The 26,425-nt window shown below is 57.1% G+C and overlaps 1 protein-coding gene across 1 annotated transcript; it reads left to right on the forward strand.

Annotated features, from left to right (window-relative positions):
* Window positions 1-8,347: 8,347 nt before the first annotated feature.
* Window positions 8,348-26,043, forward strand: UNC13D (unc-13 homolog D). The gene is made up of 32 exons (XM_058038920.1): window positions 8,348-8,404; window positions 11,277-11,309; window positions 12,071-12,178; window positions 13,071-13,130; window positions 13,753-13,819; window positions 13,897-14,074; window positions 14,203-14,247; window positions 14,595-14,663; window positions 14,830-14,899; window positions 15,918-16,022; window positions 16,297-16,389; window positions 16,983-17,086; window positions 17,270-17,387; window positions 18,356-18,480; window positions 18,737-18,827; window positions 19,100-19,156; window positions 19,243-19,340; window positions 19,578-19,629; window positions 19,909-20,039; window positions 20,288-20,408; window positions 20,968-21,108; window positions 21,269-21,367; window positions 21,743-21,949; window positions 22,121-22,189; window positions 22,563-22,642; window positions 22,861-22,966; window positions 23,041-23,112; window positions 23,234-23,317; window positions 23,551-23,671; window positions 24,238-24,361; window positions 25,204-25,409; window positions 25,492-26,043. The coding sequence occupies exons 1-32, from the start codon at window positions 8,348-8,350 to the stop codon at window positions 25,593-25,595; spliced, it is 3,195 nt and encodes a 1,064-aa protein (XP_057894903.1). The 3' UTR covers window positions 25,596-26,043.
* Window positions 26,044-26,425: the final 382 nt, after the last annotated feature.

Raw genomic sequence — 26,425 nt, forward strand, 5'->3', positions numbered from 1 at the left:
GATGCACTAAGCAGTTGTAGGTAGTGGGGTTAAGCCCACCTGGCCAGCACCTCCCTGCACTGTGTGTGCCTTCCTTTGGAGATTGTTACAGGGCTTGCAAGGGTTGCAGGATGAAGAGAGAGATGAGAATGTTGACCTCATGTTCAGAAGGCTTCATTTATGATTTTATGATATATATTACATTATATATATATTATATATAATGTAATATATATGATAAAATAATAAATATTATATATATCTATACTAAAAAGAATAGAAGAGAAAGTTCTCAGAAGGCTAGCTAAGCTAAGAATAGAAAAGGAATTCAATAACAAAGGTCTGTGTCTCAGCAGAAAGCGAGAACAGCTCTGCTGTGAGTGGTCAGAAAATCCAAACATCCACCCCAGACCAATCACAGATGCACCTGTTGCATTCCACAGCAGCAGATAACCATTGTTTACACTTTGCTGCTGAGGCCACAGCTTCTCAGAAGGGGGAAAAATCCTAAAGAAAGGATTTTAATGAAAAGATGTGTGTGGCAGGAGATCATGAGGACTTCCTACCACTCTCAGAGCTGCAGATGCTCAAACTGCCTCAGCCACATGATGGACACTGATGGATCAGCTCTGCTCACAGCACTGTCTCCATTTGCAAACACTGCTGGAGGTGGCAGGAGGTGTGGGCTGAAGTTTGGATCCAGCTGCTCCCAGAGCACCCAGGAGCAGAGCCAGCCCTTGCCAGAGAGCAGCTCCTGTTGCACCGCAGGCACCACCCCCTGAAGGAGCTGCCAGGGGTGTGTTGGGGGTGAGTTTTGCCTAGGCAGGCTGTGATCAGGAGGAGTTTCAGGCTAAAGCTGCACAGAGAAGTGAGGTTTGTGGGTGGGGATGGAACACTAAGAAGTGCAGGGTGGGGATCTTTATTTCAGTCCAGGCTCTCTCTGCAGTCACAGCCGGTGTTATCACCTGTCTGCCTCTGGGGTGAGTCAGCTCCAAGAGACTGGAACCAGAATTTCAGCTCCTTGCTCAAGGGAGAGGCCCCAGTGGGACACAAAGTGTCCCATGTCACAGGAGCAGGGACTTGGACCTGCTGCTGGCGGCTGCTGGATCTCACCCCTCAGGCTGCAACCAGACCTGGATCCCTCCCTGCTGGCTCCTCCCAGCCCACCTGCCATTCCCTACACAGTTCCTGTGGTTTCTGGATGCTGGAGCAAAAGGTACCAGCTTGGCTCCATTTCCCAGCTCAGCTCAGCAAATCCTCTCTTTCTAAACTTTTCCTTTCCCCTGCTCAAGTCGTGTCTCCTCCTCCTCCTTCTCCTCCTTTCCATGTCCTTTGCTCTTTGAGGGCTGGGCTCTGGCTGGGACAAGAGGCACAGACTGACTGCAGCAATATTCCATGTTTTGGTGTGTCCCTCTGGAATGTGGGGGTGGTGGGAGGGGTTGTCCTGCAGCCTCTTCCCATCACAAGACTGTGGCTCTGTGGAGCTTGCTGGGCTCCTCTGGGGCTTTGGGAAATGTGTGAGGAGAACTGTTGGTGGAAAAGCCATGGGGAGAATGCTCAGTGCTGGAGCTGGTCAGGAATTTGGTATCTGTGCTCCAGAATAGCCGGGGGGGTTAATGGGCATCATGGGAGCATGGAGGTACCTGGGTGCCTTGGTTGGAAAAGAGAGATGTCTGCTGAGGAAGGCAGGATCCTCCCTTGAAATGGAAAATGAAAACCCCTTCCCTCTGTATTATTGTAATTTTGAAATTAAGGGGCTCTCAGTCAAAGATATGGGAATAGGAATAACAGTTCTGTACTAGGAAAATTAAAAATACAAATGCAATAGTACAAAAAAAAAAAAAAAACAAACCACTGCCAGACTGAGACCATGCCCTGCCCCCTATGTGCCAGGGCAGTGTCCCAGCCCCATCCCATGGGGGCTCAGCCCTCCTGCAGTGCCAGCTGTGGCTCTGCTGCAGCAGGGATCCTGCACAAGGGGGGAGTTTTCCTCTGCAGCTCCAGGGCTGCTGCAGATGGGCCTGGGCTCCCTCTGGCCATGCAGGGCAGCAGAAAGCTGCTCTTCTGGCAATGCAGGGGGCAAGGGCTGCTGTGCTGTGCCAGGCTCAGATTGGATCCAGGCAGGAATGCTTGGCTCCTCCCCTGGGCGGAGCATCTCCCCATGGGATGCTGGGATTGGATCAGCCCTGCAGGGACACTCAGTGGCCATGGACAGCAGAGATCTCCTGGAGGGAGGGTTGGCTGGGGGAGAGATAAAGGAAAAACTGCCCAAAGGACAGCAGAGAACTGCCCCAGCTCTGACAGATGGGGATAGAACACACACCCACTCATGTACTTCTACCTAAGACACTGGGTGTCAGCCCTGGGTTCTTCCACCTGCACAAGGATCCCCCTGGCCTCTCCTCAGCTCAGGCACATGCTGTGGGTCCTGCTGCTCTCAGCTCAGCCCCCAAATTGGCTTTGAAGCAGCAAATAAACCAGCAAATAAATTGCCTTTGAAATGTGTCCCCCATTCTCTGTCCCTGCAGTGAGGGGATGGTAAATCCAGTGTCTGAAATGGAATTATCTCACTGGGAGAGGGAAGTGGAGGACAGCACATGACTGTGATGGTGAAAACATTTTAAAGTGGTCACAAGGTTCTGTGAGGCAAATGAGGGACATCCAGGTCTACACATGAATTCTGCACCTTCCTCAGAGTCATCCTCGCGTGTCCCTGCTGGCAGCGCTTGTGCCAAACCTCTGCTCCTGCACAGGCAGGGGGAACAGAGCTCTCACAACTGCCCTGTCCTGTGTGGGTGGCTGGAAGTCCCCTTGGCTCTTCCCAGAGGGATGGAGTTTACCCTGACATCCTTCTAAGATGTCCCAAATGAGGTGGGATATCTGTGTGCTCCCCCCTTCCTTCCCAGGTGCCGCCAGATTTTGTGAGGTGCCCCCCAAGTGCTGAGGAGAGCCTGTGGCAGGGGAGACGTGGGGTCAGGGCCCCCCAGGAAACAGGAAGGGGGGACTGACATCCCTCCTGGGTATGGGATCGTGGCCCCACAGCACTCAGAGGGTCCCAGGGGTTTATCTCACCTGGGCAGCCCCAAAGAGGGCAAGCAGAGATGTCTCTCATTGTGAAACACCTTCCCTTCCTCTCCCTGCCTGCTGCTGCTTCTCCCCTTTGCCAAGGCCTGGCAGGCACCCCTGGGTTCTGCAGAGTCATCGGAGCCAGTGCTCAAAGGAGAAGTGAGGGAGGGACATGTTGAAATCAGTTTTTTGACTATTCGCCCATTTCCATCCGAGAGATAAGAGTGAGGCCAGGCTGCGGCTTCAGGATCAAGAAGGTAGGAGATAAACCACTGTTAATGCTGGTGGAGGGTTCTTTCCTGGCAGGTTTTCCTCTGAGGAGATGACAATTCCCTGTAAATAAGGTGATGATGTTGTTCTTTGGAGATCTGTTTTCTCAGCAGCACCTACAGCCCCATTCACAAGTGAGCTGTGGACTTTATTTCTATTGGGGACAGGTATAAAGGGTTTGCCTTTAGCATGACTTGTTTTTAAAAATGATTTGTTTTTAAAAGGAATGTAAGGCTTCACATTGTGCATATCTCTGTTGGTCATTTAGGGAGGCAGACTGACAGCATGGGAAGCAGGGGCTGTTTTGGGGAATGCCATCTCCCTCCCTTTGGAAAGTCCTGCCTTGGATGGCTGGGATGTTTTGCCAATTGCCTGCCAGTGTGGGGAATGGAGTTTATCAGGATTGTCTCTACTAACCAGAAATCCTCACTCATTCTGGAGCTGCTTTTAGAGCTTCTCTCATTGTTTCCTGGACAAGGAGGAACTCGAGGTGCAAATACTGGAGCTCAGGGGTTTTTGTCACTGGTATTTTGTGGAACAGGTGGCTGCTGGTAAAACCCAGGGAAAAAAGGATATTTGCTGCTTTGGAGAGCTGATCCCCAGACAGCTCTGCCCCGACACCCACAGAGGTGATCCCTGCAGAGTGCTGCCCAGACCCTGCTGGCTCTGCTGGGAGCTGAGTGCTCCCACCCTGCTGGGCTGTGCCTGAGCATTTCCAGTGGTCGTTGCAACCCAGTGCAGTGCCCAGCTGGGGAAAGGGCTTTTAAACAGACACTTCCACACTGCAGCTGGACTTTTGCTCTCTAAAGCCTGCACAACCCCAGCCCAGCCACCAGCTCCTGGCTGGAGGGTCACTGCCTGATGTTTTGCAATAGTTATGGCTGGATTTTACTTCTCCAGTGTTACAAGGAGGAGAGAAGTGGATTTGAGGATTGATTGAACTCTTTCAGCTGTTCTCTCTGTTCTTTCTGTGCTGGTTGAGGCAAGAGACATCCTGACTGCTGTTATTTTTTTTTTTGGCAAGGAACAGTGAAAGATGTGAGCAACTCAAGGATGCTGAGTCCATGTCCTGCCTTTACCTCTGGGGTTGCTGTTTGCTGGGCCAGATTTTGCTTTTGCAATCAAAGCTAAAAGCAAAGATGACAGCAATGGTTTCCAAAGGCCACTATGCACTTTTCTCTGGCTCCCACTAACAACATTTTACAAGGGAGCAGAGAGCTGATGTCCCAGATCAATAAACTGCATTTGTGTGTGTCATGGCACAGGCATCAGCTTCTCCACCACATCCCCCCCATCAGTGAGGCAGGAGATGCTTTGGAGCTTTGCCCAAGGTGAGCCAATGGAAAAAGGCTGGATAAAGCCAAGGCTGGGGCTGGGTGAGCACCTCTGAGCATCTCTGACAGCAGAGGGAAGGGGCATCCTCAGCACGTGAGGAGGTGGCTCCAGTGCCAAGCTGGGAATGCACAAGAAGGGGTTCTGAGGCCCAGTTCCTTGGGACACCCAATTTCTGGCGTGTTACAGTTACCAGAGCCCTCCTGACAGGGGAGAGAGCAGAAGTGGAGCAAGCAGCTTTTTTCAGACCTCAGGGGACAAGGCGGAAAAATCTCAGGAGTGCATTGCAGCTTTTGAGTGTCTCACTGTAGCTCTGGATTTTTATTCTGTAAATTACCTTGGCATCCCCCTGCTCCTGGAAATTCTGTGTTTTCATGCTGTGCAGCCCCTCTTGGCCCCAGTCCTGTGCTGGCTGACCTGGATAAAGAAAATCTGCCCCCCACATCAACCCCCTGCCTCTGCTCTCAGCCCTGTCTCCATCTCCTGGTCCCACAACTTCAGGGAATCCCTTTTGCCATTAAGCTGCTCTTACAGGGCTCCAGGGCAAAAGGAGGTTGTGTCTCTCTCAAAGCAATTAAAAGAGTGCAACCTGCCTCAATTAGAGGAGTGGATGAGTGCAAGGCTGAAGGGACTGGCTGCCTGCCCTCATCCTCTGGCAGGGCTGCTGCTGCAGCATCCTCCTGCAGCCCTGCTTGAGCCAGCTCTGTGCTGTGGGGCTCTGTGCTGGTGCACTCCGAGTCCTTCTGAGCTGCTGAGGACACAAACTTTCCAGTGCAGTTTCCATGGCCGTGGTTTCCTGTTTGGGTTCAGCACAAATCCCTGAGTGCCTGCACAGTGCCACTGATCCCAGTGTGGAGCCACTGCCACCTGTCTTACATCTGAAACATCTTTTATTTTTATGGCTTTTGGGCCAGAAAGGTGTGGGGAACACAAACCCCCCCTGCCTTGGGGAGTCCCTGCCCTGCTGCACAGGGCCTGTGGCTCCTCAGTGCCACCAAACCCCAGCAGTGACACTGAGCAGGGCCCGATGTCCTTGTCCTGCCCCAGGCTCTGGGTCTGCCCGTGAGCAGCAAATGCTTGTGCAGCTCAACAGCCCCTGCAGAGCCCAGGAGCTGTTCCTGTAGACACAACACACCCAGGAGCACGCTGGCCCTGCCCTGGCCATCTGCTGGTGCCCAGCCAAGCCTGCCCCCACCCAGTTTGTTATCAGTGAGAGCGTCCTGATAGGGATCTGCCAGGGGAGGGCAACTGCCTGGCAGGCTGCAGTCTGATAAAGCGTTTACAAGAATGAAAGCTGAGTTAAGGAACAAGATTTCCACGTCATTTCTTTCTGCTTTTTTTTTCTCAGCAAGCAGCTCTTTCTGGACAGCCCGTTTGGGAAAAGGTCACAGGCCCTTTCTGAGTGCTGTTCTTGGCTCTCCACTGCGTCTGTTCTCAGCCCAACCTTGTGCAACTCTCCTGGGTGTTGCAAGGGCTCCTCATCCTGCAGCTTTTGCATGGGGTTTCAAATCCCCCATCCCCCGGGGCTGCAGACAGACCCTGCTTCCTGCCAGGTCCCTGCCTCTGCTCTCAGGGCATGAACGATGCCAAAATCAGAGCCCAGACCCTTCGTGCTGCCTTCACTAATCCTCTCCATCACCCCCTTCCCCTCCGGGCTTTTTTCTCAGGACTATTTCTCTCCACTTGTATTGCAATGCTGAGAGGGCCCCCATGAAGGAGGAATGAGGAGGAGGACTCCATCTTATCAGAAGGCTAATTAATTACCTTATTATACTATATTATTCTATACATCTAAAACTGAATCTACCAAGCACTCCCTGCACAGAATCTCGTGACTGTCAGTGGCAGTCCTGACACACACACACACACACTCCTGGCCCTGAGAGGCCAAGGAAATAAAACACCATCACTCTGGGTAAACAATCTCCATGTTGCATTCTGCTTTGGCACAAACACAGGCACAGCAAATGATGAGAATTGTGTTTTCTTTCTCTGCTGTTCTGAGAATGCAAAACCCAGAAATATTCTTGGGAAGAATTGTGCCTCGCTTTTCTCTGTGAGGAGAAATGTGGCAACACACTTGCTCCCAGTTCCTTGCTCATAAGTGATAGCAGGGACCTTCCTTTTGTCCCCATGCTGTGTGTGCCCCACAGTCCCCACGGTGCTGGGGAGCAGGGCTGGGGGTGCTGGTATTAGGAAAATTAATCCACAAACACCAGAGGTTTATGTCCAAAAAGGAGACAGAGTCCTTTTACTTTATTTGAATAAAGGGAGAGGCCATGGAGCATTCCCCTGGGGTCTCTCAAATTTTTGGAGGACACAGCCTCCTTTTTATCCCAGTTTCCTTTCTCCCTTTCCCCATTGGCTGTGGTACTTGAGAGGTTCAGACTTCCTGAAATTCCTGACACCAGAGATTGCCCTCTAATGTACAACCCTCCCTTTTCATTTTTAATTCTTACAGAATTTAGGGATTTTTCTTCCCCATTGTTTCTTTCCTCTCTCAATGTCGAATATAATTTATCAGCAAACCTAAAGTTTATTTATAAAAGCAAACATCCTTTTCCATTCATCAATCAGTGAAATCCTTCCCATTGTTCCTTTCACCTTCCAGGGCTGGTTTCATCTACCAGCAGACCCACAGCTGGTTTGTAAAGACAAATCTGCTGTTCCTCTCTCTCACTGGGGAGCAGGGCTGGGTATTGGAATAACGCTCCCAATATTCCCAGTTGGATTGTGCCTGGGCCAGTCTGACCCTCGCTGCTGGGCCAAAGGCAGCAACTGCGGTGTGTCACCCCAGAGATACCTTGGCTTGCTGGAGATTGCAGCTGGGCACTGAACAAGTCCAGGCTTGTTAGGAACCCTGTTTACCTCAGGAGGAATGGCTTCAGGTGATGGTGAAGAGAAAAAGGAGAGGATTCTGCTGGAGGGTTTAATGTCCAGAGGTTTATTCCATGGTTACAGAGGTCTGAACGTGAGCAACTGCTCCAACAGAACGCCGACTGCATGGTCTGATCACCTTTTAAGCTCAGGGACAGGGGGAGGGGAGGTACAGGTGAGCCACCAACCAGGTGAGAGGGGCAGGGTCTCAGGGGAAGGTGACACCCAGACAGGCCAATGACCCCTGGGCATAGGGGCATCCTTTGAACTTGACCAACCACACGACGCCTTGCTGGAATGTTCAGCCTGATTGACAGGACTGACTCAGCATGGGGGCAAGGGGGAAGGGAGAGAGGTATAGGCACACCTGGGGAAGTGACCTGGAAGGCCAAAATGGGACATTACAGCACACCACAACAGCTGGGGATGCTGAGGAGCAGGGCTGGGGATCAGGGTTGGGGAGCAGGGTCAGGACATGATGGGGAGCAAGGCCAGAAGGTTCTGGGGAGCAGGGCTGGGGTGCTGGGGAGCAGAGCTGGGGAGCAGAGCCAGGAGATGATGGGGAGCAGGGTCGAGAAATGATGGGGAGCAAGGCCAGAAGGTTCTGGGGAGCAGTTTTGGGGTGCTGGGAGCAAGGCCAGGAGGCGCTGAGGATCAGGGCCAGGGGGGGCGCCTGCGTCGCAGGGAGCTCAGCGAGGAGCCCCGAGCTCGTTTCCGCTCAGTTAAAATGGCCACGCTCTGATAAGGGCTGTGGTTTCCTCCCGGGAGCCTGAGCGAGCTGCAGGCACGGCTGCAGCCCTGCCCCACACTCAGCCTGCCCCAGATGGATCCTGCAGGCCAGAGCCCCCCGGGGACCCTCCCCGGGGAGGAGAGCCCCGAGGTAGGAGCTCGGGGATGATGGGGAGGTGTTTGGGGGGTGGATTGGAGCTCAGGGGTGATGGGGAGGTGTTTGGGGTGGATTGGAGCTCAGGGGTGATGGGGAGGTGTTTGGGGGGTGGATTTGAGCTCAGGGGGTCACGGGGAGGTGTTTGGGGTGGATTGGAGCTCAGGGATGATGGGGAGGTGTTTGGGGGGTGGATTGGAGCTCAGGGGATCATGGAGAGGTGTTTGGGGGGTGGATTGGAGCTCAGGGGTGATTGGGAGATGTTTGGGGGGTGGATTGGAGCTCAGGGGGTGATGGGGAGGTGTTTGAGGTGGATTGGAGCTCAGGGGTGATTGGGAGATGTTTGGGGGGTGGATTGGAGCTCAGGGGTGATTGGGAGGTGTTTGGGGTGGATTGGAGCTCAGGGATCATGGGGAGGTGTTTGGGGTGGATTGGAGCTCAGGGGATCATGGGGAGGTGTTTGAGGTGGATTGGAGCTCAGGGGTGATGGGGAGGTGTTTGGGGTGGATTGGAGCTCAGGGGATGGTGTTTGGGGGGTGATGGCAGCAGGCAGGTCAGGGTGGCTGTGCCCAGAGGGCCTTGGGGACAACGCTGGGTGCTGAGGCTGTAGAAGGGGAATGGGGGACAAAAGGAACAAGGCCTGGGTGTGAGGGCACCCACCCGGGTCAGTGGGCACCCAGGGGGAGTGCGGGGTCAGCTGCAGCTCTGAGCCCCCACTGAGGGTCCCTGTGAGCCCCTCTGGGCTCTGTGCTGCCCCCACGCCCTGCTCCAGGCCATGCCAAAGTCACCAACTCCCTCTGGGCCCCGTGTCTGTGTGTCTGTCCTGGTGAGATGGGAGCCAGAGCTCTGCCCGGTGCTGCTGGGAGCACGAGGGCACAGTGCCCCATGCTGGGCTCCTGGGGCTGTCTGTCTGTCCCGGGGCTGTCTGTCTGTCCTGGGGCTGTCTGTCTGTCTGTCCTGGGGCTGTCTGTCTGTCCCGGGGCTGTTTGTCCTGGGGCTGTCTGTCTGTCTGTCCTGGGGCTGTCTGTCTGTCTGTCCTGGGGCTGTCTGTCTGTCCTGGGGGCTGTCTGTCTGTCTGTCCTGGGGCTGTCTGTCTGTCCCGGGGCTGTTTGTCCTGGGGCTGTCTGTCTGTCTGTCCTGGGGCTGTCTGTCTGTCTGTCTGTCCTGGGGCTGTCTGTCTGTCTGTCTGTCCCGGGGCTGTCTGTCTGTCCTGGGGCTGTCTGTCTGTCTGTCCCGGGGCTGTCTGTCTGTCCCAGGGCTGTCCCCTCCCAGGGACTCGTCCCCCCTCCTGAGCACCCCCGTCCCTGCGGCCTCCCCTCTGCGGCAGCCGCTGGGCTGGGCTCATGCTGGGGCTGCATCCACACCTGGGTTTTAGCAGCACCCCCGGATTTGAGCTGGGCTCTTGGCACGAGGGTCAGCAGCAGTGAACACGTCCTGGTGGCTCAGCTCAGCTTTAGCTTAGCCAGTCCCGTGTGCACATGGGAGCACAGGGATCCAGCTGCCACCGTGTCCAGGCAGAATGGAACAGCAGGAGCTGCCCCAAACCAGCAGGGATTCCTCCCCCTGCCCTCCCGGGCTGCCCCACTGCTGGGTGAGGAGCAGATGCTTGTGTCTTGCTGATGATAAATAACAGCAGCAGAGAAATAAAGTCCTTTTTCTGTCCCCTCTGTGCTTGTGGGCTTGCAATGGGGCAGCACTGACTGAGGGGATGCTGAAAGGTTTGGGATGGGGCCGTGCCCCCGTGCCCTGGCACAGGCAGGACAGTGCCAGCAGCAGCAGAAGGGGCATGGAACCAGGCTGGCACCTCCTGAGTGCAACAGGACCCTTTCACAGGGGGCTGCTGAGCCACCAGAGCCCCAGCAGCCAGCAGAGGGTACAAGGAGGGGTGTGGAGGCAGGGGGAGAGAAGCAGCTCAAGGGTTAAACCCACCAGGGCTGGAAGGGTTGAATTCAGTCCAGATGGCCGGGGGATTATGCCAGCCCTAGATTTGCCATAAGCAAATGTTAATGTTCAAGCTCAGGGTTGGTTTATTTTTTTCTGTTAGGGGTTTCTAAGGTCACTTTGGGGCCTGTGGGCTGACCCACAGGTAGGATTTGCCCGTCCATCCATCCATCCATCCATCCATCCATCCATCCATCCATCCATCCATCCATCCATCCATCCATCCATCCCCTCCAGCCCTGCACGAGCCCTGCTGGGGCCATGCTCTGCCAACCCCCTCAGCCCAGAAAAGCCCAAACTCATTTTAAAGACTTCTGTTGCGTTTTTCGGTGTCACCCCCTTGTACTCCCAGAGGCTCCAGTGCCAGGGCCAGTAACAGATGGCACAGGGACACCAGTTCCCTTCCTCTGGCACTGTCACCGCTCAGATTTAATTCCTGTTTGGGCAGTCAGAGCTGTCCTGGGCATCCTTCACGTGGGGGATGAGCAGTGCTCCCTTGCAGCTGTCAGAGATTTGGAGCAGTGCCCCAAATCCTGGTGGCTTTTGGCACCTCCTTGCCCAGCCTGGAGCTCCTCCCCATGCTCTGTCCCTCAGCTGCTCTGCCCTCCAGCCTGGTGCTGCTGCAGTGAGTGGCTCTGGGGTGACAGGTGCCTGCTTGAGGGTCCCCCCAAGCTGCTGTTGGCACCCTCACAGCCCCCTCCTCAATTAATGGGACTTGGGGGTGAATCCCCCCGTGCTGCCCTGCTGCTGGGTGATGGGGGACATTGTCCCTCAGCCACGGGGTGTCACAGCATCCTTTGGGACGTGCCACCCTCATGTGCTGTGGGTGATGCCACCCCACCCTGGCTGCCCTGCCCTGTCCGGCCACGACTTCCTCCTCAAACCATGCCCTTGATGGGAAACCTCTCTGCTCCTCTTCTCTCCCCAGATGGATCTGTCCCACCGCTTCTCCAAGGAGGAGGTACGAGTGTGGCCCCACCCTGGTGGCCCTTGGTGGCCCTGCAGGGGGTGGCAGTGCTGCAGGGGCTTGGGGACGTGGCCCAGCTCCCCAGGGACAGCAGGTGGAGGGCAGGAGGCAGGGGGTGGCAGGGCCTGGCATGGAGCTTGGGCAGGAAATCCTGCTGCTGCTGGGGATGCATGGAAATCCTGCTGCTGCTGGGGATGCATGGAAATCCTGCTGCTCCTGGGGATGCATGGAAATCCTGCTGCTCCTGGGGATGCATGGAAATCCTGCTAATGATGGAGTTTGCATGGAAATCCTGCTGCTCCTGGGGGATGGATGGAAATCCTGCTAATCTTGGAGTTTGCATGGAAATCCTGCGGCTGCTGGGGATGCATGGAAATCCTGCTGCTCCTGGGGATGCATGGAAATCCTGCTAATCTTGGAGTTTGCATGGAAATCCTGCTGCTGTTGGGGATACATGGAAATCCTGCTGCTCCTGGGGATGCATGGAAATCCTGCTGCTGCTGGGGGATGGATGGAAATCCTGCTAAGGTTGGAGTTTGCATGGAAATCCTGCTGCTCCTGGGGTTTTTATGGAAATCCTGCTGCTCTTGGGCTTTGCATGGAAATCCTGCTGCTGCTGGGGGATGGATGGAAATCCTGCTGCTTCTGTGGTTTTTATGGAAATCCTGCTGCTCCTGGGGTTTGCATGGAAATCCTGCTGCTCCTGGGGGTCCCTGCTGGCTGTCCCCACGGGAGGTGTCACCCTGTCCCCACAGCTGGCCCTGCTCTACGAGGAGGTTCTCTACACCATCCGGCACCGCCTGGGCAAGCCCGAGCAGCAGCACGTGGGGGACTCCCAGGAGCTCTACTCCTACGTGCAGAAGGTGCAGCCCCTTCCTGACAGGCTCCCCAAAAGCTGTCCCCTGCCATGTCCATCCTCCCAGCTGCAGGGCTGCTAGGGGGCTGTTGGGGGTCTGTTATGCCCCGAGCTCCCTCAGTGAGTGTTTCAAGGGATTTGATTTACGCTGGTGGTTCACAGGGGATCACAGCATTCTCAGGAGGCTGAATAACAAACTTCTACTTGCAAGCTTGAGAATGTTAATGTACAACCCTCAAACCTGAGAATATTAATGTACAACCCTCCCTTTTCATTTCTAATTCTTACAGAATTTAGGGCTTTTTCTTCCCCATTGTTTCTTTCATCTCTCAATGTCTAATTTCGTTTATCAACAAACCTAAAGTTTATTTGTAAAAGCAAATATCTTTTTCCATTCATCAATCAGTGGAATCCTTCCCACTGTTTCTTTTATCTCCCAGTGCTGGTTTTACCTACCAGCAGACCCAGGCTGGGCTTTGAATTAGGTTGGGCTTTCCATGTGCCAGGGGCTGGGCCAGGATGTGGAAGTGCCCCATCCCACCTTGCAGAACTTGCCCTGACCCCCACCACACACCATTTCTCTCTGGTTGTTTGGAGCCAATAATCATGAGGGTCACTCAGAGGGAGCTTTTAACAAGCACCATGAGAGATGTAGCAGCAGCATGCAGCTGGAGGGCTGGGAAAGATTAGCCCTGGGGAGAAGTGTTTATCTTAGGCTGGGGATGGTGGGAAGAAGGCTCTCCCTCAAGAGCTTTCAGCTAGTCCCCAGCCTTCCTGCTGGACTCTCTCCTCTCCCCTTGGGCTGCTGCTGGCTCCCAGGGAGCAGAGGGAAGCCCCTGGCTGCTGTCCAGCCCCTGTTAACAGGGCAGCATCCATCACCAGCCCCAATATCCACACAGGCTTTTGGCATGGACGCAGAGGAGCACAGAGTCATCATGCAGCAGGTCATGGAGCTGGAGGTACAGTGTCCCCAGGGTGCAGCTGGGGGGCTGCTGGGGGGCTGCAGTGCCCCTGAGCCCCTGGGGTGGGGATTTGGGGTGCCCTGGGGTTGTCACTGCTTGGGTGGGAGCTGATGGCAGGGTCCTGCTCCAGCCCCATCCTTCCATGCAGGGTTGATCCTTCCTCTCAGGGTTGGTGACCCCTGTCACAGGGCTTGCAAGGGTTGCAGGATGAGGAGAGAGGCGAGAATGTTGACCTCATGTTCAGAAGGCTTGATTTATTATTTTATAATATATATATTACGTTATAACTATACTAAAAAGAGAGAAAGTTCTCAGAAGGCTAGCTAAGCTAAGAATAGAAAAGGAATGAATAACAAAGGTCTGTGTCTCAGCACAGAGTGAGACCCAGCTCTGCAGTGAGTGGTCAGTAAATCCAAACAGCCACAGGAGATCAATCACGCATCCACCTGTTGCATTCCACAGCAGCAGATAACCATTGTTTGCATTTTGTTGCTGAAACTTCTCAGCTTCAGCAGGAAAAATCCTAACAAAAGGATTTTAATGAAAAGATGTCTCCTGTCTCACGTCTGTCTGTAATGACAGACCCCTCACATCAATGTCTGTTTATTCATTTTTCCAGAGCCCCATTTACTGCCTGAAAGCCACTGTGAAGGAAGCCAAGGGAATTTTGGGCAAAGATGTCAGTGGTAAGTGGAGGGGGTGTCCCGTGGGGAGAGGGGCAGCTGCTGCTGCCGAGGGAATGCCCAGAGCTCTGTCCCTGCAGGGCTCAGTGACCCATACTGCCTGCTGGGCATCGACACCAGGAGCCAGGAGCCAGCCCACCCCGACCACAAGAAGAGGATGAAGGCTGTGGTCAAAGACCTCATCCCTGAAGACCAAATCCATCGCACCCAAGTCATAAACCAGACCCTCAGCCCAGTGTGGAACGAGACCTTCATCCTGTAATCCACCCCTACCCCTGGGCTCTGCTCTCTGTGGGGGCGCAGGGCACGGCCAGGGCTCTTGGCTGGGGATGGGGGCTCACCGTTCCTGTGTTACTGCAATAACAGCATCCCCTGGTGCCTTGCAGGGAGTTTAAAGATGTGGAGACAGCCAGCTTCCACCTGGACATGTGGTGAGTGACAGCATCCCCGTGAGCCCCGGACCTGTCCGAGGGGTGCTGCCTCCTGGCATTCAATCTAGAGCTTTTTTAAAGGCCCCAAAGCCAGCTGAGAACCCCTTTCCCATCACTCTCCGTGGAGCAATGCTCAGTGCAGGATGTGACCTGTGCCAGCAGGGAAAGCCAGGCTGGCTGTGCCCAGGCAGGGCTGCTCCTAAACCCTGCTTTAATTTATGGAGACCCACGTGCTCGCAGATTTGGGCTGGGTTTGGGGGCGGCCTCAACGCTGACACCTCCCTGCTCCTGTGCTTTCCCTCTCCACCGTCTCTGCAATTCCCTGCTCTGTTTCTCCATCCTCGCAGGGACTCGGACGTGGTGGAATCGATGCGGCACAAGCTGGGGGAGCTCACGGACCTGCACGGCCTCAAGAGGTTGGTGCTGGTGTGGCCCCAGGGCTGCTGAGGAGAGAGGGGTGGAAAATGCTGATTTGCCTGCTGGGTTTTAAAAATCGCCCTTGGAAGGAGGGAGAGGGGCAGCAGGTCTGTGTCACACGGCTGCAGGCACCTTCCCACCCCCTCGGCTCTTTGTGCCTTCCAGGATCTTTAAAGATGCTCGCAAAGACAAAGGGCAGGACGATTTCCTGGGGAACGTGGTCGTTCGCCTGAAGGTGAGCCCTGCCTGCCTCCCCTCCTCCGAGGGACTGCCCAGGACTTTCCCCCGTGAAACCTCCCGGGGTCCGGGCAGGATCCACACGGGATCCACACGGGATCCACGCAGGACCCGGGCAGGATCCACACAGGACCCGGGCAGGATCCACACAGGATCCACACAGTATCCACACGGGATCCACACGGGATCCACATGGGATCCACACAGGATCCACGCAGGATCCATGCAGGACCCAGGCAGGATCCACACGGGATCCACACAGGATCCACACGGGATCCACACAGGATCCACGCAGGATCCATGCAGGACCCAGGCAGGATCCACGCAGGATCCACACAGGACCCAGGCAGGATCCAGGCAGGATCCACACAGGACCCAGGTAGGATCCACACAGGATCCACGCAGGACTCAGGCAGGACCCAGACAGGATCCACACAGGATCCACACAGGATCCACACAGGACCCAGGCAGAATCCACACAGGATCCACACAGGATCCACACAGGATCCACACAGGACCCAGACAGGATCCACACAGGATCCACGCAGGATCCACACAGGATCCAGGCAGGATCCACACGGGATCCACACAGGATCCACACAGGATCCACACAGGACTCAGGCAGGACCCAGACAGGATCCACACAGGACCCGGGCAGGATCCACACAGGATCCACACAGGACCCACACAGGATCCACACAGGACCCAGGCAGGATCCACACAGGATCCACACAGGACCCACAAAGGATCCACACAGGATACACACAGGATCCACACAGGACCCAGGCAGGATGCCAGCCCTGTGGCACATCCAGGACCCCTGTCAGAGCCACGGGCTCTCCCTGGGCCGCAGTCATTCCAACACCCTCAGTCACTGCACATGCTGTGTTTTAAATCCAATGCTGAATCTTCCTGCCCCACGAACGCAGTGGGATGAAGATCCCCTGGTCTCTGAACGAGATCCTTCTCCTGGGAAGGCTGCCCAGGGCTTCCCCCTTGTCCCTCTGTGCCTGCAGGACCTGCACTGCTGGGATGACCAGTGGTACCAGCTGGAGCCACGGACAGAGACCTATCCCGAGCGGGGACACTGTCACCTGCAGTTCCTGCTGACACACAAGAAGGTGGGATGGGATGTGGAAAGGTCCTTTCCATTGCCTTGGCAGGATGGCACAGCTGCCCGTCCCCTGGGGCTTGTTTGGGGGCCACAGGTGCCAGCACAGGGTGTGCAGGTGCTGGACCCTGCCCTGAGCTCCGTGCCAGCACCAGGACCCTGCTCCTGGTGCACCCACAGCCCTTGGCTCTCCAGCCCTGCCTTTTGGGCCCTGTGTCCCTGCTGTGGCAGTGTCCCTGTGTGTCCAGGCAGGTGATGGTTCTCTGTGTGTTGTCTCTTTGCAGAGGGCCACCACAAGCAGCCGGACGCAGCCGAGCTACACCGTGCACCGCCACCTCCTGCAGCAGCTGGTGTCCCACGAGATCCTGCAGCACCAGGTGCCACCAGGGCTGCCACCAGCAGCAGAAGCAGCTGGTCTGGGGAGGCCTTGCTTTGCAGCCCACACCCCAACTGCTGTGTGATGGGAATGAGGGTCAGGAGGATGCCTGGCACATTTCTGGGGCTCCCACTCCTGTAAATGATGGTGTTCACAGGGCTCCGAGGGAGAGGGAAGAGATGAGGATCTGACCCCATGTTTCAGAAGGCTTGGTTTATTATTTTATGATATATATTATATTAAAACTGTACTAAAAGAATAGAAGAAAGGATTTCATCAGAAGGCTGGCTAAAAATAGAAAAGAAGAATGATAACAAAAGCTTTGGTCTTGGACAGCGAGTCTGAGCCAGCTGACTGTGGTTGGCCATTAATTAGAAACAACCACATGAGACCAATCACAGACCCACCTGTTGCATTCCACAGCAGCAGATAATCATTGTTTACATTTTGTTCCTGAGGCCTCTCAGCTTCTAAGGAGGAAAAATCTTAAGGAAAGGATTTTTCATAAAACATGTCTGTGACACCCCCCATGGTGCCTGTCCTCCTCGTCCTGCCTTGCTCCAGGACACATTCCTCCCCCTTTCCCTCCTGCAGGCTGGCAGCACCTCCTGGGATGGGGAGCTGAGCAGCCACGCCAGCACCGTGCTGTACCTGCATGCCACGCAGAAGGACCTCTCTGACTTCCACCAGGACATGGCGTGAGTACCCCACAGCCAGGGCAGCACCTGGGGCCTTGCTGGGACCCTCTCCCCACAGCTGCTCTGTCCCCTCAGCTCAGGTGTTGCTCCCTGGGTGCCCCCTGTGCCCCCAGCTGTGGCTGTGGCTGGCTCCTGGGTGTCCCCCAGCCCTGAGAGCTCAGCCCAGCCCTCCCTCCTCCCCAGGCAGTGGCTGGCCTACAGCAAACTCTACCAGAGCCTGGAGTTCAACAGCAGCTGCCTGCTCCACCAGATCACCAGCATCGAGTACCGCTGGGTGCAGGAGCGCCTGAGGCCAGAGCAGGTGAGGGCAGGGATCAGGGAGATCAGGCACCCAGCCCTGAGCCTCCCCTCCCAGGAACCCCTAAAACTGCCCCAGGGCACCCAATCCTGAGCCTCCCCTCCGAGGAACCCCTAAAACTGCCCCAGGCACCCAGCCCTGAGCCTCCCCTCCCAGGAACCCCTAAAAGCACCCCAGACACCCAACCCTGAGCCTCTCCTGCCAGGAACCCTAAAACTGCTCCAGTACCCAGCCCTGAGCCTCTTCTCTCAGGAACCCCTAAAATCACCCCAGGACCCAGCCCTGAGCCTGTCCTGCCAGGAACCCCTAAAAGCACCCCAGGCACCCAACCCTGAGCCTCTCCTGCCAGGAACCCCTAAAAGCACCCCAGGCACCCAACCCTGAGCCTCCCCTCCCAGGAACCCCTAAAACTGCCCCAGGAACCCAATCCTGAGTCTCTCCTGCCAAGAACCCCTAAAGGCACCCCAGGCACCCAACCCTGAGCCTCCCCTCCCAGGAACCCCTAAAACTGCCCCAGGCACCCAGCCCTGAGCCTCCCCTCCCAGAGTCCCTGGGCAGGAGGCTGTGGGGTACAGGGGTGCCAGGCTGTCTGGAGGGCATTTCCCAGTGCTTTGTTCCCCTCTCTGTGGAGAGCCCCTTACCCTTGGCACTGACATCCCCCTCCCCCATCCCTGCCATCAGGTCAATCACAACAAAACTTAAATATGACCCAATTTCTGCTGCTCCCAGCCTGTTTTCCCAGAGCATCCCTGCACCCTGCTGAGCCACCGCATTTCCCATGCATAGCAATGAGGTGTAAGCACAAAGCTCAGTTCAGTCCCTCCAGGGAGAAGCTACCAGAGACATCAGGGATTTGTTTCCCATCCCTGGAGGAGGCTGGGAAGGAATGGGAGCAGCAGCTCCCTCCTCCGTGCTCCTGCCTGCACCTGCCTGTGACTGAGGAGGACCGTGCACGTTTCCTCTCTTTCCAGAAGGCAGAGCTGGCCGAGTCCTTCCAGTCCCTGCTGACCTACGGGGTCTCCCTCATCCGTAGGTTCCGCATCATTTTCCCCCTCTCTGTCCCGAGGTCCACGGAGAGGCTCCAGTCCCTGCTGCGGTGAGTCTGTCCCTGCTGCCAGCTGCACCTGGGGTCCTGTGGCTCAGGACAAACCCCTGAGCTTGGCAAAACTCAGTGTGAGCCCTTTCCCCCCTGTCTGGGCTGCTGTGACCCTTGTCCTGTGCCTTCCCTCGTCCTGGGCTCCCTGTGGGGACGTTGCTGGGAGGGGAAGGCACTTTGGGCAGGGTCTGTGAGGGGAGAGGTGCTTGTTTCTGATGGCAGGGGCTGGGTTTCACTCCAGGCTCTCACTTTGCAGGGTCCTTGTCCAGATGTGCAAAACCAAAGCTTTCCATGAGCTGTGCACCCCCAGCCCTGACCTGCCCCAGATGGTCTCCACAGCTCTGAAGGTACTGGGGTCTCACCCACCCCAACCCCTGCAGGGTGGGACCCTGTGGGTCTCCCTTTCCTTCCACGCCCTGCCCAATGCCCACACCTCAGCAAATCCACATGGATCACCGTGGCATGGGAAACACCTGCCCCTTCAACCTGGTGGCCCCAGCCCGTGGTTCCCACAACAGGTTCTCCCCTCACCCAGGGGACAGGGAGAGTGAAGGGGGTGACAGAGCTGGCTTTGCTCCTCCTGCTTCCCTGCCATCCCACCAGGACTCCTCTCTTGCAGTCAGGCACCACAGAGTGGTTCCACATGCAGAAGCAGCACCTCAAGCCCATGGTGAAGGTCAGTTCCCATCTCTGTCCCTCCAACATAATAAAGTCACCTCAGAATGTCTGAGCATCCAAAACAAGCTTTTCTTCCCTTTGCAGAGCATAGAGGAGAATAGCAAAGCCTTGTCCATGCTCCTCCTGGAGGTGATAGAAGATCTCAAGCAGTGCCAAAAGATCTGGAATAAATTGTTCAGCACGTAGGTTTCGGTGCTTGATCTCACCCCCACCCACCTTCCCTGGGATCAAGAGTGGCAGGGCCCTTTGGTGCCTCATTCCTTGGCCCTTGGGCTCCCCAGGTGGGGTCTTTGGTCCCACCTCTGCCCCTTAGGGCTGTGCTGGCCTCCCCCAGGACATGGCCTTTCAGGGTTTGCTGGCCTGGCAGAGTTTGCTGGCCTGGGGCTGGCAGGCTCCTGAATCCACTTTCTCTCTTGCAGCAACCTGAAGTTGAATATCTTCTCCATTGCCTACCTGGAGCTGGAGAGCCTGGTGAGCAAGCCTGGGCTGCTCTGCCCTCAGGAGACTAAAGTCTAAAGCCAGGCTGAGGTTTTTGGCCACCTTTCAGGTGGCAACTCCTGGTTGCAAGCTTGGAAGGGGAGCAAGGGAAACTCCTCCTGTGTGCCCATAGAGTGACTATGGGGACTGTTTGACCCAACAAATCTCCTGAAATGCCACCCAAAGGGAAGAGGAGTGCCCTGAGCTGACCCTCACTCCAGAAGGAGCCTTTCTGTGTCTCACAGTGTCCCCCCTGGCCTTGCTCCCATCCAGGTGGCAGAGCATGTCCAGGAGCAGCTGCACAAGGTGGACAGCAGCATGTCCAGACCCACGGCCGAGAGCCTCTTTGATCTCTACAGGAAACTGCAGGATCTCTATCAGATGAAGGACTCCCTCCCAAGCAGGTATCCAACCTCAGAGGGGAGAGGGGCCAGAGGGAGGATCCAGCAGTCAGCTGAGAGGATCTCCAGATCCTTCATCACTAACTGCACAGCAGGCAGAGCAGGCTGTTTGTGCCTGGTGTCAATGGGAGCATCACCAGAGGGTTTGGGGCTGATCCCTGGCTGGGGTTGGTGTGAGAGCAGGAGGGGTGACAGTCCTGTGCCACTGCTGTGTGGTTGGAGAACCTCCACAGGGATGCCTTCCTCCACAGGGATGGACCTCTGGCTCTGAGCAACTTCCACCAGTGGTTCGAGGAAGCGTTGCCCCTGTGGCTGCAGAAGGCCTACACCACCACGCTGGAGAGGGCCCAGAGAGCCATCCAGATGGACCAGGTAATGTGGGGAGGAGAAATCTCCCTCCTCCCTTTGGGACACGGCAGCTGCCCTCCATGCCCTGCTGCTGGGCCTGGCTCACAGCACTGCCACCACCACAGGTGCCTCTGGCAGCCCAGGAGCAGCCTGCTTCCTCTGCCAAATAACAAAGTACATGGTCCCCTGGGCCAGCGGATCCCACCCAGCCTGGCCCCACACCATGTCCCTGTGTCCCTTCCCTCACTGCTCCCTGGCAGCCCTTGGACCCTTGGATCTGCATTTGGACCCTGCTGTGAGAATCCCCTTTGCTTCCAGCCTCTCTGGAGAGGGGAGGGAAGGCAGCCATGGCTGCTCTTAGTGGGGCCCAGCAGCACTGGGGGGGTGTGTGGAAGGAAGCAGGGGGCTGTTTGTGCTGCTCCATCCATCCTCATCTCCTCCACTCTCCAAAGTGGTTGTGGGATGATACATTGGGGTATAAGGAGCTGATGATGGGCCAGAGAGCCTTAAAGTGAAGGAGCAGCTCTGCTCTCTGGGCTGGCATCTCCCTTTTCAAGCTGTGTTTGCCTTCTCTGCCCCTCAGCTGAAGCCTTACGGGTACCACAAGCACAGCACATCCACTGTTGACCTGTCCACCTGCTACGCCCAGATTGTGACAACCTGGCAGCAGCTCAACTGGCCAGACCCTGAGAAAGCCTTCATGATCATGGTCAACCTCCTGGAGGTTTGTGCAGCTGGCCACCAGCACCTGGAGTTTCCTCCTCCTGCTCTTGGGGATGTGTCTCCTTGAAGGAGCCAGTACCCCCAGTGATGGGACTCCCTGAGCCCACAGCGATCCTCCTGTTGCCTGTTTCACTCCTGCTGGTTTCCTCTCTGCCCTGCAGGACATGTGCAAGATCTCCCTGATGTACTGCAAGCTCATCAAGGAGAGGGCTGAGGCTCTGTCCCTGAGTGAGCAGAACGAGGGCGAGGCGGCCAACAAGGTTGGTATTGGAACCTGTCCTGGTTGCTCCAGGAAGGGCAGGATTTGGCCCTGGTGTCTGGACAAAGAGGGAGCTAAACTGCTGAGAACCCAGCTGACATCCCCAGTTTGGGTTCCACAGTTGGCCATCAAAAGCCATAATCCTGGAAAATCAGGAAGGAAATGATGTGAGCAGGGGGAGCAGGATGGGGATGGGGACACAGGTGAGGATGAAAATGAGAATGGAGATGGTGATGGAGATGAGACTAGGGATGAGGATGGAGATGGGAATGGGGATGTGGGATGGGAATGGGAAAAATGATGGACATTGCCTCGGGGATGGGGATGTGGCATGCTCCAGGGGGTGTGGACCCTGAAGCAGACCCACCTCCCCCAGCTCTGCATCGTGGTGAACAACATCGAGCAGCTGCGGCTGCAGATGCTGAAGCTGCCATCCCAGCTGGCCTGGGCCCAGCTGGAGCAGCGCACCAGGGGCATCATCGAGCCCCAGCAGATCCAGAACGCTCTGCACAACCAGCTCGACAGCACCGTGGCCTGCCTGGACCATGAGGTCCGGGACGTGGTGCAAGCCCTGGCTACCAAGGTGACCACCTGCCACTGATGCCCCCTTGGCCCTCACCTGGCCCAGAGCAGTTTTACCCAAGGTGTCCTGAAGCCCATAATGCTCCTGGGATGGAGACAAGGTGGAGCTGGGCATGGGGAGGCTGCTGCAGAGGACAAAGTCCAAGTCTCTTCCTGCATTTCTCCTTGGCAGCTGGAAAAGGGCATTGCCAGACACATCCAGGAGCTCTCATCTTCCAGTGACACCCAGAAGCCTGAGGATGTAAGTATCTGGTCCAGCCCCTCCTGGACCATCATTTTGGGCAGCCATGGATAGCCTTTGCTTTCTTGGTGGGTGCCTCTGTCTCTGTTCATCCCTGCTCCCTGTGTCTGGGGCACAGGACACACCAGTGATGGGGCCCAGAGCTCCACAGCCTTTACTTGGTGCCCATGTCAGCGGCAGGACCACACCAGGCACAGCCTGCCTGTGTGGGAAGGAGCCTCTCTGAGATCCTCCCTGGCCTGCTGTGCCCTGCTGGATACCCCTCCTACCCTCCCCAATGCCCTCTCCTCACACTGCAGTCCATCATCCCTGGCCTGCTGTGCCCTGCTGGATGCCCCCCTGCCCTCCCCAATGCCCTCTCCTCTCTCTGCAGTCCATCATCCCACTCATGAAGTTCCTGGAGTCAGAGCTGCAGTACCTCAATGAGCATCTGGTCCAGGAGAACTTCAAAAGGTGACCAGGGCACTTGGGATGCGCTGTGGCAGAGGCCACCAGGGTCACCATCCCTTGGGCAGGAGCATCTCCTCAGCTCCATGGGGCTTGAGGCCATCCCACTTCAGGGCTGGCAGGATGAGGCACTTCCTTCTGGGGCTTGGCAGAGCCCTTCAGCTGAAGGCCATCCCTGCAGCCCAGCCCCTGGATCCTGCTCACAGCCTCCCTCTCCCCTGCAGCCTCCTCACTCTCCTGTGGCACCACACCCTGTCCGTGCTCTCAGCAGCTCGGGGGCCGCAGGTGCCCTCGGTCCAGCACTGCCAGAGGCTGTTCTGTGCCCTGAAGGTACCAAGGGGAGGCGGGGGGTCCCTGCCAAGGACAGGGCTTTGGTTGGTGGCTGACAGCATCCTTGTCCCCAGAGCCTGGAGCGGTGCTTCCACGCCGAGGGCTGCGGGCTGCCGCTGGAGACCCTCCACAGTGCAGCCTTCAGGGTATGGAGATGGGGATGGGGGGTCCTGTGGGTTCCTGTGGGAGGAAGGGATGCCAGGGAGGACATCCCCAGGCTGTGGACCTGTCCATGTGCTTGACCATCACCTCTGCCCCTCCCCACAGACGCTGGAGGCTCACCTGGCTCTCTGCTCCACCAACAGCCGCAAGCTCATCCAGAAATACTTCAGCAACAGGATCCAGCAGCAGGTAGGGCTCCAGATGCTGCTCCCAGCCCCTTCCCATGTCCTACCCTTGCTCACAGGCCCTGCCTGTGGAAATGTGGTATTTCCCCACCACCCTCCCAGTCCTGGGGCTGTTTTGCCACAGCGTTGAGCAGGAGAGGGCTCAATGCATCCCAGAGGATTCCCCAAAATTCCTGTGCATCCCCTCCATGACGGGGATGAAGGACAGCATCCTTATCCTTGTGCCCAACTGCCCAGCTGGACACGAGCTCAGAGAAGTACGGGGCCGTGACCATCAAAGCTCTGTACCGGCCTTCGGAGCAGAAACTCCACGTGGAAGTGCTCAACGCCACCAACCTCATCCCGCTGGACTCCAACGGTGGGTGTGGGTGGGCAGGGCAGCCCCAGGGTCCCCTGTCCTTGGTCCCTGGTATGCTCCAGTCAGGAGAGATGCTGGCAATGCTTGGACTCTGTCTTTATTTGCTTTTTTATCTAAAGAGGTGGATTTGGGGGAAAAGGGGGGGTTATAGCGCTGGTTCTGGTTGGTTCAGTGGGATGTGGCAGGCAGGACCACGCAGGACACAGTGCCCACGTCTCACTGCTTGTGGCACAAGCCAGCAGCCAGGGCAGGCAGCTTTTCTTCATCATGCAAAGCAGTCGCAGATAAAAAAATACTCCGGGGTGAGCAGCGACCTTCTCCGGGTCCGGCTGCCGTTCGGGGAGCTCTCCAGGAGAGGTCACTGCTCCTGCAGCCAGCCCGGCCGGTCGCTGTGCGGGCAGGCTCGGGGATGCTCCCGCACCCTGCAGGAGCCCGGGCTGGGCTGGGGGTCGGGGTGAGGCTGCCCTGAGGCCCCCGCACCCCTCCCAGTGTGTCCAAGGCCCCCGGCTGGGTTCATGTCGGGGCAGAGGGGCCAGGGCGGGGGGCTGATGTCTGCACCCCACCAGGCTCCAGCGACCCCTTCGTGCAGCTCACCCTGGAGCCCCGGCACGAGTTCCCCGAGGTGGTGGCTCGGACCACCCAGTGCAAGAGGAACGAGCTGCACCCGCTCTTCGACGAGGCCTTCGACTTGTACGTAGGGGCTGACACCCACGGGGCCCCCGTCCCCACAGCCCCTCAGAAGAAGTAGCCCCCCTCAGGCTTCCCTGAGGGAGCCTCTGCCATGGGGCTGCTGCTCCAGGAGCTGCCGTGTGCAGGGGGGTCCCCACACACCGGGGAGGGTGCGGGGCTGTGCTGGGGCCCTGAGGGGTTTGGGTCAGTGCAGGGTGTGCTGGGGCCCTGAGGGGTTGGGGTCAGTGTGGGGCTGTGCTGGGCTTTGAGGGGTTTGGGTCAGTGTGGGGCTGTGCTGGAGCCCTGAGGGGTTTGGGTCAGTGCAGGGTGTGCTGGGGCCCTGGGCTCTGAGGGGTTTGGGTCAGTGCTGGGCCCTGGGCTCAGAGGGGTTTGGGTCAGTGTGGGGCTGTGCTGGGGCTCTGAGGGGTTTGGGTCACTGTGGGGCTGTGCTGGGGCCCTGAGGGGTTGGGGTCAGTGTGGGGCTGTGCTGGGCTTTGAGGGGTTTGGGTCAGTGTGGGGCTGTGCTGGGGCCCTGAGGGGTTTGGGTCACTGTGGGGCTGTGCTGGGGCTCTGGCGGGTTTGGGTCACTGTGGGGCTGTGCTGGGGCTCTGAAGGGTTTGGGTCAGTGTGGGGCTGTGCTGGGCTTTGAGGGGTTTGGGTCAGTGTGGGGCTGTGCTGGGGCCCTGGGCTCAGAGGGGTTTGGGTCACTGTGGGGCTGTGCTGGGGCTCAGAGGGTTTTGGGTCACTGTGGGGCTGTGGCTGCCCGTGGAGCACAGAAGGGCCTGAGGGGATGGGATGGGATGGGATGGGATGGGATGGATGGGATGGGATGGGATGATCCTCTGCCTCCCACGGCCCTGCAGCTTGATCCCCCCCGAGAAGTGCCGGCAGGAAGGGGCCTGTCTGCTGCTGACCGTGTTTGACTACGACGTGCTGGGCTCCAACGACCTGGAGGGCGAAGCCTTCTTCCCCCTGTGCCGCCTGCCCGGCCTCGACACCGAGGAGGACGAGGCTGACATGGGACGGGTGCCCCAGACCCGGCTGCCCCTCACGCACCCCAAGCCCTCGGGTACGTGGTGCCACAGCCCCTGCAGAGCGGGGAGGGGGCTGTGGGGAGCGTCTCCCACCATCACCGCCCTCTCCTCTGGCAGATGAGATCCTGCAGCTGCTGGAGTCCAGGAAAAGGGACAAAGAAGCTCAAGCCTTCGTCAAGCTCCGCAAGCAACGAGCCAAGCAGTCCAAGGAGACAGAGTGAAGGAGGGGCAGGAAGATGGCCCTGAAAGGGGAACTTTGGTGGTGTTGTAGCCAGAAGCATCTGAAGGGAGTGTGGGGACAGAGGGGTCCCTGTGCCTGCCCAGTGCAGCTCCCAGCACCCAGCTCACCCCAGCCTTGGGCTGCAGTGCTCCATGAGCCAGGGAGGGTGGGCAGGTGCATTGGAGGGGATTTCTTTGCCTGCCTGCCTGGACTAGTAACACTACACGAGGGATGTGGAAGTGTGGCTGTCCCTGTCCGTCCCTCTGGAGTTTGTCACTGCCAGTGCTGCATCTCCTGGCCATGTCCCCAGCCATCCTGTCTGCAGCATGACTGATTCAGGCTGGGGACAGCCATGGCCAAACCTGCCTTCAGTTTTGTTTTTTCTTTAAATTTTTAATTTCTTTTTCCCCCTCATTTTCTTGTGGATAAGCCTCTTATTTTAAATGAGAAGCCACAAAGCTGGTGCGTGGGCTGTGTGCTTTGGGGCTGTAGCCCTGTGCTGGCAGCAGCAGCACAGTGGGGTGGGACAAGGCATTTGAGGTCTGGTGGGAGCTGCTGAATTTCTCCTTTTTTAAAATGTGTATGGCTCTTGTGTCTCTTTGTTGTTTTTTTTTTTTTAATTTTACCACCAATTTCACTGACCTCCCGGAAGCCTGGGATCTTGCTGGCAATAAAGAGCATCTCAGCCCTGGCAGCCAAACCAGGAGGCATTTTGGGCAGCTGACAGCCCAGGCATGGGGTGCAGGTCCCTGGCATCACTCCCAGCCTGTGCCAGGGACCTGGGTCCCTCTGCAAGTGGTGGGAAACTCTGCAGGGTGCATCCATGTGGGG

The sequence above is a fragment of the Melospiza georgiana genome, chromosome 21, assembly GCF_028018845.1.
Source record: "Melospiza georgiana isolate bMelGeo1 chromosome 21, bMelGeo1.pri, whole genome shotgun sequence".
NCBI lineage: Eukaryota > Metazoa > Chordata > Aves > Passeriformes > Passerellidae > Melospiza > Melospiza georgiana.

Coding starts and splice junctions, on each gene's coding strand:
- UNC13D (XM_058038920.1), top strand. CDS start 8,348: ATGGATCCTGCAGGCCAGAGCCCCCCGGGGACCCTCCCCGGGGAGGAG. Junction 18,481..18,736: donor AGGCTCCAGTCCCTGCTGCG/GTGAGTCTGTCC, acceptor CTCACTTTGCAG/GGTCCTTGTCCAGATGTGCA. Junction 23,672..24,237: donor CATCCCGCTGGACTCCAACG/GTGGGTGTGGGT, acceptor GCACCCCACCAG/GCTCCAGCGACCCCTTCGTG.